Source organism: Talpa europaea (genome assembly GCF_964194135.1).
Source record: "Talpa europaea genome assembly, chromosome: 7".
In the NCBI taxonomy this organism is placed as follows: domain Eukaryota; kingdom Metazoa; phylum Chordata; class Mammalia; order Eulipotyphla; family Talpidae; genus Talpa; species Talpa europaea.
The window spans coordinates 5,233,014-5,247,357 of record NC_140074.1 but is presented as its reverse complement, the minus strand read 5'-3'; the positions used below and the strand labels follow the sequence as shown (position 1 = coordinate 5,247,357).

The following is a 14,344-nucleotide window of genomic DNA, read 5'->3' as shown; positions in this document are numbered from 1 at the left end:
GCCATAAAATAAAATCACAATTTTAATTTTGCTAATGAGAGAACGGAAGCCTAAAACACTTTAAACTTGCCTACGGCCATATTGCCCGCACATGCCAGAGTCTGGACCTTCACCTGGTGTAACTTGGCATTGTTTTTCTTAATTACAAGAAATGTGGTGTGATCTCTGCCAGCAAAGTAGTGTTACACCCTCTGCCACTGGGGTTTATTCAAGAGGTTCTTTTTAGAGCTACCACAATTGAACCCCAGTAACTGAATATTCCGTGCACTTTGCATTGGTTAAAGAGGAGGGCACTTGAATTGAGATTCCCTGAATTCCCCTAGCAAAGAGGCAAGTCCCGGGAAACCAGCCCCTGGGCACCTGTGCTGGCTGCCTGGAGCTCAAGCTGCAGTGTGGAATATTTGACTCCCCGTGGTTTTAAAGACTTGAGTGATGTCAACATTTCTCCTAGGCTTCCAGCCCATCTATTATTAGTTACGCTATTTCAGATGTTTTGGGGTGCCATGGCTCTGGTGCCCCAACACGTTGACTGTGAAGGGCAGTCTCAAGTCCCATGACAGTAAGGGCAGGGATTCTCCTGGAGCCAGACCCCAGCCATCCTGTGAGCATGCACTTGGGGACTCCAGTCAGTGTAGGGGGCGCGTCTGAAGGTGTCCCAGACCATCTGCTGTTCTCAGGACTCGAGAGGGATCGGTTGGCTCCTTGGGAGTCACAGGTTGGACCTTGGGAGTCACCCAGGTTGAGAAGGAACCCACTTCCTCACTCTGGCTGTGATGAAGCAGATCCGCCAGGATCAAGGTCCTGGTGATTATGGAGATATTGAAGGTCCCGTCTCCTCCGCCCTGCCTGTGCAGGCTGCCTAGGTGGCAGAGCAGACTTTATGACTGTAAATACACAACCTGCTGGCTGCACCAGCCTCGGGAGCCTTTATTATTTCCCTCCACATGAAGAGGACTTCCGAGGGAGATGAAGTGTGGCAGCCAGGGATTATTTGTGAGGGAGTAGCCCAAGCAGCTTGACTCTTAATGCTAACATGGGCTATAATCCTTGTTTCCTTTTTGGTATTGGATTAGAAAAATGCAGAGCAGGATTGGAATTGGCTGTTAGCACTACCCACCGTGAACACAGGTCCTGAGAATTTCAGCACAGGAATAACTCGGTGGGAAGTGTTTATGCTGCAGCAGTTACTCCAGCCTTCATTACTTGTTTGATTTTCTAATTATATCTCTGCCTTCCCCTATCAAAAGGTGGCTTGAATTTAAAGTCAGTGTTTTAATTTAATTGTGTGTAGTGGCCAAAAAAAAGAAAGAAAAAAAAAAGGAAAATATCCATCCTCTGTAATATAATCAATTCAAATAAAGAAAGCAAAATGTTACCATTTTCTGCTGTCACATTAGCAGACATTAAAAAAACAAACCTCAAGGTATTACTGAACCAGTTAGCATGTAACCTGGAGAGTCATGCAGCAGTAAAAATTATGCTTTTGAAAAATAATGCTGCAGAATTTATCAAGCACCCAGAGCATTACACCCTGCCCATTCATTCCATACCCAGAATGTGCTCCTGAAGAGGGGTTTGTGCAAAGCAAGGCCCCAGGCACAAAAATGTCATCTTAGAGGATTTTTCCTGTAACAAAAAGTGACACATGCTCAGTGTGGAGAGCTTGGGAGAACATGGGGAGGCTCAAACTGGCAGTTCAAGATTGATCTTAACTTCACTGTACAAAAATAACCTTTTTGTGTAAGTCTTCCTAATTTTGCCTTTGTGTGATTTTTAAAAATTGTTGCATCACGCCTTTCCCCACTCACTCATGTATATTGAATATTGTGTCCCTCTTTTGTGCTCACCTGGAGAAATTCTATTTTTTCCCCCAAGATTTTATTTATTTATACAAGAACCGGGGTACAGGCCAGATGCGCGGGAGGGTGAGAGGATTCACCAGAGACAGAGCGGGGAACGGAACAGGCAGATGGACTGAAGTACACCGCTGAGGGGAGCAGCGGGGAGACAGGAGAGGTCTGCTGCGCCATGTGGGACCCTCGCCGGCCGGCATCGAACCCGCTCTACAGAGGCTGGGACAGCTTTATAGCCCTGAGCCAACTGCCTGTGCCACCAGAGGAGGCCCAACACCTGGGGAAATTCTAACTCTGGTTGAAACCAGCTGCTCTTCCCTTTCTGGCCTGTTCTGGGCAGCCACCCGTTGTTGGGGGTGGGGGGCCACACTGCTTCCACTTTAAATTCACGCCCATGAACCTTGGATTAGCTTTTAGTGGAGCCCAGAAATGCTAAATCTCCTTAGTAATTTATTTTTCCCCGTATTTGGGAAGATATGCACCTGCCTTCTGGACACATACACACCTCTCTCTCCCTCCGCGCCGCTAACCTGCTCTCGGTAGCCGCGCCTGGGCCCACGGCGCTCTGCCTTCCTTCTGCCCTCCTGCCTCCTACCTGGGCCAGGTCTCTCCTGCCTCGCCCCCCCCCCCCCCATTTCAGCTCTCGCCCTCTCGTGCTGTCTTTGCCTACGCTAGAAACCTGGGAGTCGGCTCCATCTCCTCTCGTCCTTGGCGCCCAGTTCATCAGCTCGCCCTGTTGGTTTTACCTCAAAGATAGACCTCAGATCCAGCCACTTTCCCTGCCTGGTGGCTTGGGGGTGAGAGCACCCACAGCTGTGCTTGGGATCGGAAGTACATCACAACTGCTCTTCACATCCGTTATTGAGTTTGCGGGGGGCTCATGTGACTTGGGGGACCTTCACAGCGTTTTACTCACTTAACTTGAGGTGGCGGTTCTCCCACCGGGACCCTCCAGGGAGTCCATGAAGTCCTAGCTGTCTTCATACCTTGACTAAGATGCTGCTGCCTTTTTCCCTCACATTCTCTCAGTTTCCCAGCCGCTGGAGGGGTCCCGGCAGAAGTGTGCCTGGGGGAGCCCAGCTGCTGCGGGTGGGGCCCGGCCCCAGAAGTCGCGAAAGTGTAAACCAACGCGGTGTTCTCACTCAAGTGTCTTGTGGAAAATACAGTCACCGCTCGTTAAAGCGCTGTTCGTGTTGCCCTGCCGTGGGTTTATTGTTGCTCTTAGTGAAGCATATTTTTAAACATTTTCAGTTTAATTGCTAATACGATAAATATGAATAGATATGTACCCCCATGCACACACATTCTTGGGGGTCCTTCGTTTTTAAGAGTGTGAAGAAGTTCTGTGGGCAAGAAGGTGGAGACCCACCACGTGAAGGAGCTGGGGAGAGTAACTCTGCGGCGGACGGTGACGAGTGTGCAGCTGGACGAGTGTGCAGCTGGGAGGGTTGTGGGGCAGGAGCAGCCCTGGGCGTTAACCCTTCTTTCTCTTCTTTCCCTCCCTCCTCCCTCCTTTTCCTCCTCCCCCTTCCCTCCCTCCCCCTCCCCCCTTCCTCAGAGATCATGCATGACGTGATCAAGAAGGTGAAGAAGAAGGGAGAGTGGAAGGTGAGTGAGAGCACACCTGGTGGCCCTTAAAGGCGAGTGCCCATGGGGCGGGGCGGGCACGCACAGGGCAGTAGCACAGGCCTGCGGAGTCCACAGAGCGCGAGAAAGGCCGCTGTGCGGCCTCTGTGACCCCCAGTTAAGGGCCCTTGAAGAGCCCCCGGGGCCATCTCAGCATCACAGCTCTAATTTGAGTAAAATGCTCCCAGCAACCCGTTACAGAAACTAGAAGAAGGTGAAATTATTCCACACGTCATGGGAAAGAAAGGGGGGCCTGTCTGGGGTACCCCCTCTCTGTAACCAAATAAGACACAACAGCTAAGCTTGCTCCCCCATGAGGGCAATGCTGGGCATGCGCTGTGCGTGGAGCTGGTATTTAGCCCAGGTGCTGGCCGTGCCCGGCAGGGCGGGAGGGCAGTGGGGGCTCCCGGGCTGGCGGCGACACCACGGTCTCCCTTGAACTTCCCGGCGTGTTGTTGAAAGACTGATGCCGGCTGCTCTTGACCCCGAGTCCTCCTGCAGTCGGGAGCCCACACGTCTTCCAGTTGTCTGGGCCTGAGAACAGCAGAGCTGGCAGAGCAGGAGGCCTGCGGTCTGGCCCCGGCCTGGGGAGCGTCTGTGTAGCCAGCACCCGCGTCCCCACCGCCGGAGTCTCGCTCCCCTGTGCCATCAGCGATGGGCCCACAGTGTGTGGGTTTCACACACGTGTTAAGGAGGCTGCCTCGAGAGAAGCCAGGGGGCCCTGCAGGACACTTCTGTCCGGTTGTGTCTAGTTCCTGTCACCTCGGGCTAGGTCAGTGATAGAAGAACAGAGAAAGAGTCTTGTTTTAACCGCCGCTTCCTCTCCACGGCGGGCTGCTTGGAAATGGAAGAGGTGAGCTGAGGGACGGCAGGAACGAAGCTTTTAGGCCAGACTGGGCGGGTCCTCACTTGTCCCCTCTGCGCTGGGCAGAGCAGGTTCCGATGACTGGTGCTGGTGCTGGCCCTTCCCGGTGACGCTGCCGCCCGTTCTCTGCCCCGCGTGAACACCAGGGTCATTCTCCCTGGAGAGAAATCTGTGTCCTGAACAAGCGCTCTCCCCTCTGGTTTTCTCTGAGGGTGTTGGTGCTGGAGATTGTTCTTTTCTCTCTCCCTCTCTCTCTCTCTCTCTCTCTCTCTCTCTCTCTTTCTTTCTCTCTCTCTCTCTCTCTCTTTATCATGAAAAATAAAAGCTTTTATTTCTTTAAGTCTCTAATTTAGGTCAGTGAGCACAAACTTTGCTCCCAGAAGGGTAGGGCTGGGCGGGGGATAGCGGTGAGCGTGTCCCTCGGGAAACCTCTGGCCCATAGAAATGTCAGTAGCCCAGGATTCGGGGCCCTCTGTGTAGTTGGGCAGTGAGTGGTTGGGTTGCTGTGGACACCGTGCAGCTGAGCTGTCCTTGCTTCAGGTGCTGGTGGTGGACCAGCTGAGCATGAGGATGCTCTCGTCCTGCTGCAAGATGACGGACATCATGACGGAGGGGATCACAAGTGAGTGCCCCCCGCCCCACCCTGGGCCACGCCGCTCTTCCTCCCCATCCCTGTCATCTCCCTTGACCTAGAGCCTTCCAACACCCTGGGTGGTGGGACATTAAGTTTCTAGAGACCCAGACCCACGCTTCTTGACCACCAAATCCCTAACACCTAATGCGGTGCTAGAGGCTGTTAGATACCTGCTAACGGGGTCAAAAGGACAGTTAAGCTTCTAGCTTATGACCCCCATCGTGTCTTCTTCTTCTCTGTGGCTGCTGTCTCTGTCTAGTTGTGGAAGACATCAACAAGCGCAGGGAGCCGCTCCCCAGCCTGGAGGCCGTGTATCTCATCACTCCGTCAGAGAAGGTACCTCCTCTCCGGGGCTTTGGACAAGGGCGCGTGGCTAAGCATGCTCTTGATACGCTGCTCGGATTAAGCATCAAGCCCATAAATGGGGAAGGAGGGAGAATTGAAGCTTTCTGAAACGCAGGTGCTGTCCAGAAACCAGGGCTGGTGGGTCTTGTCCCCCTCGCATGCCCTCTGGAGTGGGAGATCCTCCCTGTGCGCTTAGTGATCCAACCTCCTGAACTTTGGTATTTTATGTTTTCAGGTTTATTTCCTTGACATCCAGTTAGTGTTCAAATTTATCTCTTAGCGTGCGGGTGGGGGACGGGAGGGTGGGTTCAAATCAGCATCCAGACCTGGGCCACCCCCTTGCTTTCTGGTCGATGGTTTTCTGACACTTCATCTGTGTCAGTTCCTCTAGTTAAATGCTCTCTTTTCACTTTTGAAAGCTGGCTTATGTGTGAGCTTCAGCAGATGCAACTAAGTGGCCAGAACTTCATGGGTACGGGCTCTGGGGGTTTCTGGCTAGCATCCTTGTTTGTGGCTCCCAGGGATCCCAGTTACGGGACTCCAGAGCGGGCTCTGTCCTCCTGCAGTGAGCCAAGAAGGCTTTTGTTCATCTAAATTCTGAAGTAATCCTGATTTTAAGTTCTCAGCAGCCGCTTGTGGCACATTGAAGCCCCTGCTATTTTGCGTGCACGGTGTGAAGGCAGCCTGCGCTCCCGCACTCAAAGGCAGGCCTGCCCGTGCTGCCCTGGACTCACTCCCTCTTCCTCCCGCAGTCCGTGCACTCGCTCATCAGTGACTTCAAGGACCCGCCAACCGCCAAGTACCGGGCTGCCCACGTCTTTTTCACCGATTGTGAGTTCCCTGCTGACAGCCTCGCCCAGCCCCTGCCCCCAGTGGCTTTCCTGCCCCCAGGGGGTAAAGGGTTGTTGCCAAGTTGGTCATGTTCTTGTATTTTCTCCTCAGAAGATGAGTTGCAGCAGAGACAAAAATACACACACACACACACACACACACACACACTATTGGGTCAGGCAGCCCTTCCTGTCTCCAGGAGCACCTCTCCTGAGGGCTGGGGGTGAGTGCTGGGTTCCCCGCTGCCTCAGTGTTGCACTGCGTAGCCTTCCAGAGAGCAGTGTAGCGCCATGTATTTCCATCAGCTTCCAACCTCATAGATCCCTCCATCATCGGTGATCTCCACGTCAGGTGGCGCCTGCGCCTTTTTCCCATGCCTGTTCGCGTGTCTTTGGAGGGTCTGTGCAGGGGACCCATGCGGGAGCATCTTGGTGGATCTCAGTTAACAGCAAGAGAGCTGGGGAGAACCGAATAGCCAGAGAGTGTTCAGTGATGGTTTACCCCGTGTTCTGCTCGGGAAAACCCCCAAGATTCTGCTGAGAAAATGGGGAAAAGTTCTTGCAAAAAACACTGTATCATTTGAGCCCGGCTGACAGGTAGTGGGTGGACAGCACGAGTAATAATAACCCAGTAACACATTTCTGGGAGCCTGAAGCCGTTTCCTTGCCCCAGAGGAGTCACTAGAAGCCGCGGTTCCCTCCCCACATGGCTCCCGTGAAGCTGAGCGAGTCCTTGGCGCTCCTGGCAAATGGCCTGCACTCCATTTCCCGGTGGTTTGATTTTTGTTTACTTAATTTTCATACACATGCAGTGTATGATGTCTGTGTCCGGACAGGGCTTTTCCTAATCCCTGCTTAATCTCTTCCTTTGTTCCTCCCTTGAGATCAGAAAATGGTTATTATTAGCACTCAACATTTCAGTCTCTATTGCCCTGTGTTTCCTATAAGTTGGAGGACTTGTAAGTGTTTTCACTACTTTTATTCCCTAGAAGCAGTGGATGTTTTAGGGTGGGATGAGCATTCTAGTTGCCTTTTTAGAATCCCAGTCAAGGAATGCACCACCTGTGTGCAGCAGTGGAAGTGCTTCCGCAGACATCCAGACACCCTTCTCTCTTGTCCTCTTACAGCCTGTCCCGACGCTCTGTTCAATGAGCTGGTAAAATCTCGAGCAGCCAAAGTCATCAAAACTCTGACGGAAATCAACATCGCTTTTCTCCCATATGAATCGCAGGTGAGGCTGAGGAAGGAGTGCCAGGAAGCCGCATCCCCGCATCCTCGCCGCTGGAGCAGGGCTCGGGCACACTCTGAGGGTGGGGCGGGAGTGCAGGAAGAGCAGGAAGGGAGGGCTCAGATTCTGGGTTCTGAATATCGTGTTGGAAGTGGATATTCATGGGGTGGAAACAGGATTTCTCTGGGGTTTGTCCCTCCTCCAGTTATCTTGATTCTTTCCGCCAGTGTGCCTGCCTCGGTGTGCCTGTGTCAGCCTTGCTTACTGTGTTCAGTCCTTCTGGCTAAATCCCTAAAGAACCAAAAAATGACCAGTTCAAAAAGGCTGGAAGAGAGGCCGGGAAGGAGCAGACCGCGCCCATCTGCTGCTGGAGGGAGACTTGTTTTCCTGTAGAGATAACCTCAGCCAGTCACGCGGGGAGACCAGATGGCTCCTTCGTCATTAGCCATTAACACTTCACACGCCAGGCGTCAGGCAGCAGGCCTCTCCCTTTGGGGGAAAACCAAATTGTTAAACCAGAAAAGGCGAAACCTTGTGAGAGAATATGCATTTTTATCTAAGTATTTTAAGATTTGTTAAAATATGTTTTTCTAGCTAAGAAACAAAAATAACAAGACTTTTATGCATTTTGTAGAGATAAAAGATGATGGTGGCATATTTCATCTTCATAGATGAGCTTCCAGACACTAGAGGGTGACCTGTTCTTAGAGGAGGAGTGGAAAATATAGTGTGAACATTCAAAGGCAACGTCTTCCTGTCCTCTTGGCCTAAAGCCCGCTCCCAGCTTGAAGGCAGGCCACTTCCCTCCTGCATGAGCAGTCACCACCTGGACTGAATAAAACCCACTGCTAGCACATTCGACCATATTATACTTCACTTATTTTCGAAGGGTAATAAGCCTTTTTTAAAAAACCTCAAGTTTTGTAGATTTTACAGAAATGAGGTTTTGAGAGAATGCTGGTAGCTGGTGGCAGAGTAGGTAGTTTAAGAGAAAATGTAAATTTCCAGAGCCATCCAAGATTAAAAAAAAAGGAAAAAGAAAAAAAATACTTAGAACATACTACTGAGGAACTGAAATGATTATTAAATCCATGGAAAGTCCTTTTATTTGTCACAGCATAATTTCTAGCTTGTTCCTTGTTTATTAAAACTAAATTGCTAGTGGCCTGTGAGGTTTCACACTAACCTCCCCTCTGCCAGCATCCTTGTCCCTCAGACACTCTGGCCTCCGACTCCTCAGTTCTGCCTGGCCGGCTGGTGCTTCCTCTCCTCAAGGAGGACAGTGTCCCCTGCAGGCCCTCAGGGAGGACTGTCTTCCCTGCAGGCCCTCAGGCACTTTCTCATACACTTGCCAGCAGCTCCCAGATGACACCCGCGCACTGTTTCTGGTTTGCTTTCCCCAGTCGAATCTCAGGCAGTCACATTTTGGTCACTTACACCTCCCAAGTGCCCGGCATGCAGGCGACACCCAGCACCTGTGGGAGAATAAGAGAAACCGTGTTCTGTAGACTCAATCCCTTGAGTCAGCCTCCACAGTTCCTGGTCCTGGATGCAAATGCCACATGTGTCTCTTCATCTCCATGCTCAGGTGTATTCCTTGGACTCTGCTGACTCCTTCCAGAGCTTCTACAGTCCCCACAAGGCCCAGATGAAGAACCCCATCCTGGAGCGCCTGGCAGAGCAGATCGCCACTCTGTGCGCCACGCTGAAGGAATACCCGGCTGTGCGGTACCGGGGGTAAGGGGCTGCACTTGTTCTGGCCCACGTTCCTGCACGAGGTGCTGCCTCTGCTCTCCCTCTGGCCTGCAGACTCCTGACGGTTGTCTCAAGAGGGCTGAGATTTGAGCGTCTCTCATTTGCAACTATCCTTCCAATGTTTTTGATACTTTCTAAATTTCATTGTGTGATGTAGTTCATACAGGGAAGGGCAGGAAATACACATACTCATTTATTGAATAACAAAAGTGTGTGAGCCCTTTGCACCCACATCCTAGGTTTCCCACAGCTTCCATCTCTTGTAGCCTTTAAGAAACATGCCATCTTTTTAGAAGATATTTCAGAGTAAGATAAAATGCAGAGACCGAGTCTCCAAAGGCCCTCAGGTTTTACAAAGTCATTCAGTCCATTAGGCCCTGAGTGCTGGGGAGACTTAGCCTGAAGACACAGCCTCTGCCAGTAGAAGCCCCTGATTTGGGGGTAGGCAGGACGCTGTGCACGCCTGCATGGCCCTTTGAGCTAAGAGGGTGGAGAATGGCTTCAGACAAGGCTGACAATGGGGCTGGGTCTGAAGGACAGGTTCTGGCTTTGATGACCCATGAGCTGCACAGGGCATTGTGTACGAACACCCGGCTCTTGCTGGGAGCAGAGTGTGGAACTGGGAAGACATGGGCGAGCGGGGGAGACTGGTTGTCTAGCACAGTGAGAATAGAGCTGGATGAGGTGTGCCCAGTTTGGGGTTGTGCCCTGTGGTGGCTGCCCTGGATTGGGGGTGCCTGCAGGCCTGTGGGAGCATGAAGGTGGGGGTACGAGCAGGAGTCAGGCAAGGAGCTGAGGGCCTGGACGTGTGTGCCAGGGATCATCGTCACCTGTCCCTATGCCACACTGTCTGCTGGAACGTGTAGCTGTGGAAGAAGGCATCCCTCTGTTATCAGCACTGACAAAACCCTGGGGGGGGGGGGGCGTTTATAAGTGGGGACCTCAGCCCTATCTCCCGACAGAATGGGAGCTTGGAGTTCCTCTGTGGAAGTGAGGGGGCTGGAAATAACTGCGTTAGCACTGAGCCTGAGTCTAGCTGGGAGGAGCCCCAGCAGTGCTCCAAGGGAAGCATTTCAGGGCTTTTCCCTCATACCTTTCTGGCTCTGCAGCAGAAGTGTCTCTTGCCAACCAAAGAAAACCAAGGCCTGAGGGAATATGGCTTATGGGAAGTGAGACTCAGGCTCAGAGCCTGCTTCTGGACAAGGATGGACCCTCATGGCTGTCTGTCTGGAGCTGCTTGGAAAGATGCCTCTGTTTCCATTTAGGTAGTTTAAAAAAGGGAAAAAACCAGACAATTACTTAGGTTCCAGATACTGAGCTAAGTGTTTTATTAAATTATGCAGATAATGTGCATATATGCAATACATTATGTTTTTCAAAGAACCAGCCAGAGGGAACCCATGTCTCCCTCTGTCCTGCCGTCCTCCCCAAGAGCAGTCAACGCCACTGTTGGGGTGCACCACCTCACCCTGTGTTCCCCTCCTTGACAGGGAGTACAAGGACAATGCTCTGCTGGCTCAGCTAATCCAGGACAAGCTCGATGCCTACAAAGCGGATGATCCCACGATGGGGGAGGTAAGCCTAGGCTGGGCCACGAGGCCCTCACATGTGCTGGCCGCGTGCAGTCCTGGGACAGCTGGCTTCTCTTGCCCCCCGTGTTTGTGAGCGTCACTGTCCTGTGCTCTGGCCTCCCAGGATCCCCAGCCTGGTTGGTGTAGATGGGCTGACCAATGTGTGTGTTTTCTGAGACTTCCCTCCTTTCAACTCTGAATATCCTGCATGCCCCCTCAGTAGAACAGTGTCAGAATTGGAAAATTGACAGTGGTACAATTGCTGACCTTATTCAGATTTCATGAGTTTGTATAGTAGTGTGTGTGTGTGTGTGTGTGTGTGTGTGTGTGTATACAGTTTGTAGGAGTGTTTGGTCTCCCAGTACATATCACAGGTTTATGCTGCACCGTGCAGTGTGTGGTGGCATTATGTCTAAAAAAGCCACGCAAACACCTTCATTTAAAAATACTGTGCTCAGAGAACCCTTCTTGTTTTACTGATAGAGAAGATTGTGAGAAGCGCCCTGTCTGTGAGGTCAATAAAGTGCGTGGGCTCCAGGTGATGGTTTCTGGGGTCCTCATCAAGCAGTGAGTCAGCTGTTCTGTGTCATCTGAAGGTCTTGCCTCCACGTTCCCTTGCTGTGCCCCTTTGAAGAGAGGGCCGTGCAGGCTGAGGGAGTGACAAGCTGGGGCTCTGCGGGACCTTAGAAATGCTGCCCCTGTGCTTCCTTCCAGGGCCCCGACAAGGCGCGCTCCCAGCTCTTGATCCTGGACCGAGGCTTTGACCCCAGTTCCCCCGTCCTTCACGAGCTGACTTTCCAGGCTATGAGCTACGACCTGCTGCCTATTGAAAACGACGTGTACAAGTAAGTGCAGTGTCAGGGCGGAGCGGCGCATCTTTGTGGACAGCTGAGGCTCCTGTGGCTTAAGAAAGGGGCCGTGGTCAACCTTGGAGAAAGCAGGTGCACCGCTGCCATCTCCCCGGTGCACATGCAGCCCCCGGGGTGATGCTGCCAGGACCCACGCCCCCTTTTGGGGAGGACCAGAACATTATTTAATGTTTCCCATTTTCATTGCGTAAATTTGACATGAACCACTGTAAAACTGAGGTATGCAGGAAGCCCCTTGGCTACGCGGGTGTACTGGAATATGACAGCTGCTGCTCGGGCCCAGTCACCCCACTGGGCTGCTTGGATTTGTTGACTCAAATCCAAGTGTGTGAGTGTGTCTTATTCAGAGTTGCAGCTTCTTAGTTACAGAGCATGAAATAGGATAAAAATATATCAACAGGAGCTTGTTATTGAACTTTATCTTCAGAGGATCCTGTTCTCCTTTTTCTTTTTATAAGCGACTTTGTTCTTGGTAGCCATCAAAAACTCAGTTTCTAAAACCTGACTTTCCTTTTCATGGAAACAGGGTGTATTGCTCTCATGTTATTTATTTTATACCATTGATCATAAAGATAATGGTGTGCAAGGGGAGGTTCTGAGCCCCAGGTGAATCTCCGCTGCTTCCCTCTGACAAGGGTCCCTCTTGCTTTCCCTCGCGTGTCGGTGGTTCCACATGGAGCTGAGCCTGCAGCAGGGGCCTCTGAGCGCAGTCTAGGTGCCACACATCCCCGGTCCTTCCCCAGAAGGGAACAAATGTGGTCTTTCCTTCTAGGGCGCTCTGTACCCACCTGTAACCACCCTCTCACCTGAGCCAGCTGACGCGGGAGCTCAGATCGGCTGACCTGGGCATTTTGAGAGAACTGCAAGCGGGTTGGCAGACACATCCCTCTCTGCCCGGAAGCCGCGGTGTGTCTGTGCAGATGCTGCGGACTGCTGGAGCCAGCGCCCGTCAGGTGGCCGAGGATGGGGAGCCCTTGTCTGATAACCAGGGGGTGTCTCCTCTGCAGGTACGAGACCAGCGGCATCGGAGAGGCGCGGGTGAAGGAGGTGCTCCTGGACGAGGACGATGACCTGTGGATCGCCCTGCGCCACAAGCACATCGCAGAGGTGTCCCAGTAAGCGCCCCCTCCCGCCCCCGGTGCATGCCTCCCCTCCCCAACACGTGCCCCTCCCCAGGGCAGCTGCTGACAAAAATTTGAAAAGGATGAATGAAGTAAAGGAAACAATAGCTGTTCTAATATTTTCCTCTCCTTGGATCATCTCATAAATCCCCACCTTGCAACCACTGGTTTGGAATAGTATTGATAGTAAGGAAAACGATCTTTCTTCTTCTAGAAAATCACTTGAAATGCATCCCTTACTGGCGGGAAATTAACCACGCAGTCCCAAAGCAGGAATCTTGCATTACTTCTGTAGCGTCTAATAGAGGCACTTGGTGCTGCGTTGAACCTTAGCTGCCTCCTCTGTCTTCCAGGGAAGTCACCAGATCTCTGAAAGACTTTTCTTCTAGCAAGAGAATGAACACTGGAGAGAAGGTAAACCTGACTAACTTGCCAACGCCCTTTAGATTACCCCCGCCCCGCCCCGCTTCCCACTGGGAGCAGGGAGGGGCCTCCTCGCCCTAAGACCCATGAGGTGGGTTCTTATTTTTGTATTCAGGATGAAGACCTGGAGAGTCCTGTCTTTTGACACCAGAGAGCTGCTTTCTGTGGCTTAATATTTACTGTCTTGGGTTCTGATTCATGTTAAGCCAGAGGAAACCTTTTTTCGCTCGTGGCAGAATTAGAATTCACCACCCCACCTGGCCTCTAGATCAGGGCCTCACACTGGAGTGAGGCTGTGCCTTTGTTTCCTTACAGACCACCATGCGGGACCTGTCCCAGATGCTGAAGAAGATGCCCCAGTACCAGAAAGAACTCAGCAAGGTAGGGCCATCCAAATTGGTGGATGCCATCCTTGGGAGCACACCGCTGCCAAGACTGCTCAAAGCCCCCTCTGCTACTAATTCACTTTAGTCATCTTCATTTTTTTTTTTTTTTTATGAGTAAAAAATGAAAGGCTGGAATGGGCAATCTGTTTCCCATCACCTTCTAGTCTCTTCGTTTTTTTCCTTTCTTGATCCTATTCCTCACCCCCTGGCAGTTGGCTTCTCCAGAGTGGGTAACCCAGCACAGAGAGCTAGGGCCACCTAATTTTGGGTGTCACTTCCTCCACACTGTTCATTAGAAGAGACACTAAGTCCAGCTCACACTCCAGTGTGGGGATTAGGCTCCACCTTCTGGAGGGAGGGATCACCTGCCCCCAGAGGGCGTCCCCTCTCCCCTGACACCTGCTTGAAAGTGTGGTCTCCTCTGTGAGGCTGTGGACTCCCTGGTGCCCAGCACGCTGTTGACACACAGCAGGTGCTTGTGGACCTGGGCTGAATCAACCACGGATACTTTGGTCTCACACTCTGCTTCTTCCTAGTACTCAACCCATCTGCACCTCGCGGAGGACTGCATGAAGCACTACCAGGGTACCGTGGACAAACTCTGCCGCGTAGAGCAGGTGGGCGCTCTCCCTTCTCTCTCTGCCAGGCCCGCTATCCCAGCTGAGTGTTAATATCTGGCCTTGAACACCCTGCAGAGTCATAGGAATAGAGCTGGAAACGTTGCGAGAATGTGTTGTCTCGAGTCTGGCGCCAATGGTAGGGACAGGAGGGGTCAGCTCGCTCCCGTGCTCTTGGGTCCTGCATGCCTGCCTTTCCAAAGATGCAGGAGGCTGGAGCC

At 52.1% G+C, this 14,344-nt stretch overlaps 1 protein-coding gene across 3 annotated transcripts in view; it reads left to right on the top strand.

Annotated features, from left to right (window-relative positions):
- The window catches only part of STXBP1 (syntaxin binding protein 1), a gene marked incomplete at both ends in the record, with an annotated part of 48,864 nt that overhangs the window by 20,724 nt on the left and 13,796 nt on the right, over positions 1-14,344 (top strand). For 2 of the 3 annotated variants that reach the window (XM_084239158.1, XM_084239157.1), the window contains 12 exons: positions 3,412-3,461; positions 4,885-4,966; positions 5,238-5,314; positions 6,076-6,154; positions 7,281-7,384; positions 8,970-9,118; positions 10,627-10,711; positions 11,422-11,552; positions 12,584-12,691; positions 13,051-13,111; positions 13,436-13,501; positions 14,043-14,123. In XM_084239158.1, coding sequence (XP_084095284.1) covers positions 3,412-3,461; positions 4,885-4,966; positions 5,238-5,314; positions 6,076-6,154; positions 7,281-7,384; positions 8,970-9,118; positions 10,627-10,711; positions 11,422-11,552; positions 12,584-12,691; positions 13,051-13,111; positions 13,436-13,501; positions 14,043-14,123 — 1,073 coding nt within the window. The remainder of the gene's footprint in view (positions 1-3,411; positions 3,462-4,884; positions 4,967-5,237; positions 5,315-6,075; positions 6,155-7,280; positions 7,385-8,969; positions 9,119-10,626; positions 10,712-11,421; positions 11,553-12,583; positions 12,692-13,050; positions 13,112-13,435; positions 13,502-14,042; positions 14,124-14,344) is intronic. The other variant, XM_084239159.1, reaches the window with a different exon arrangement.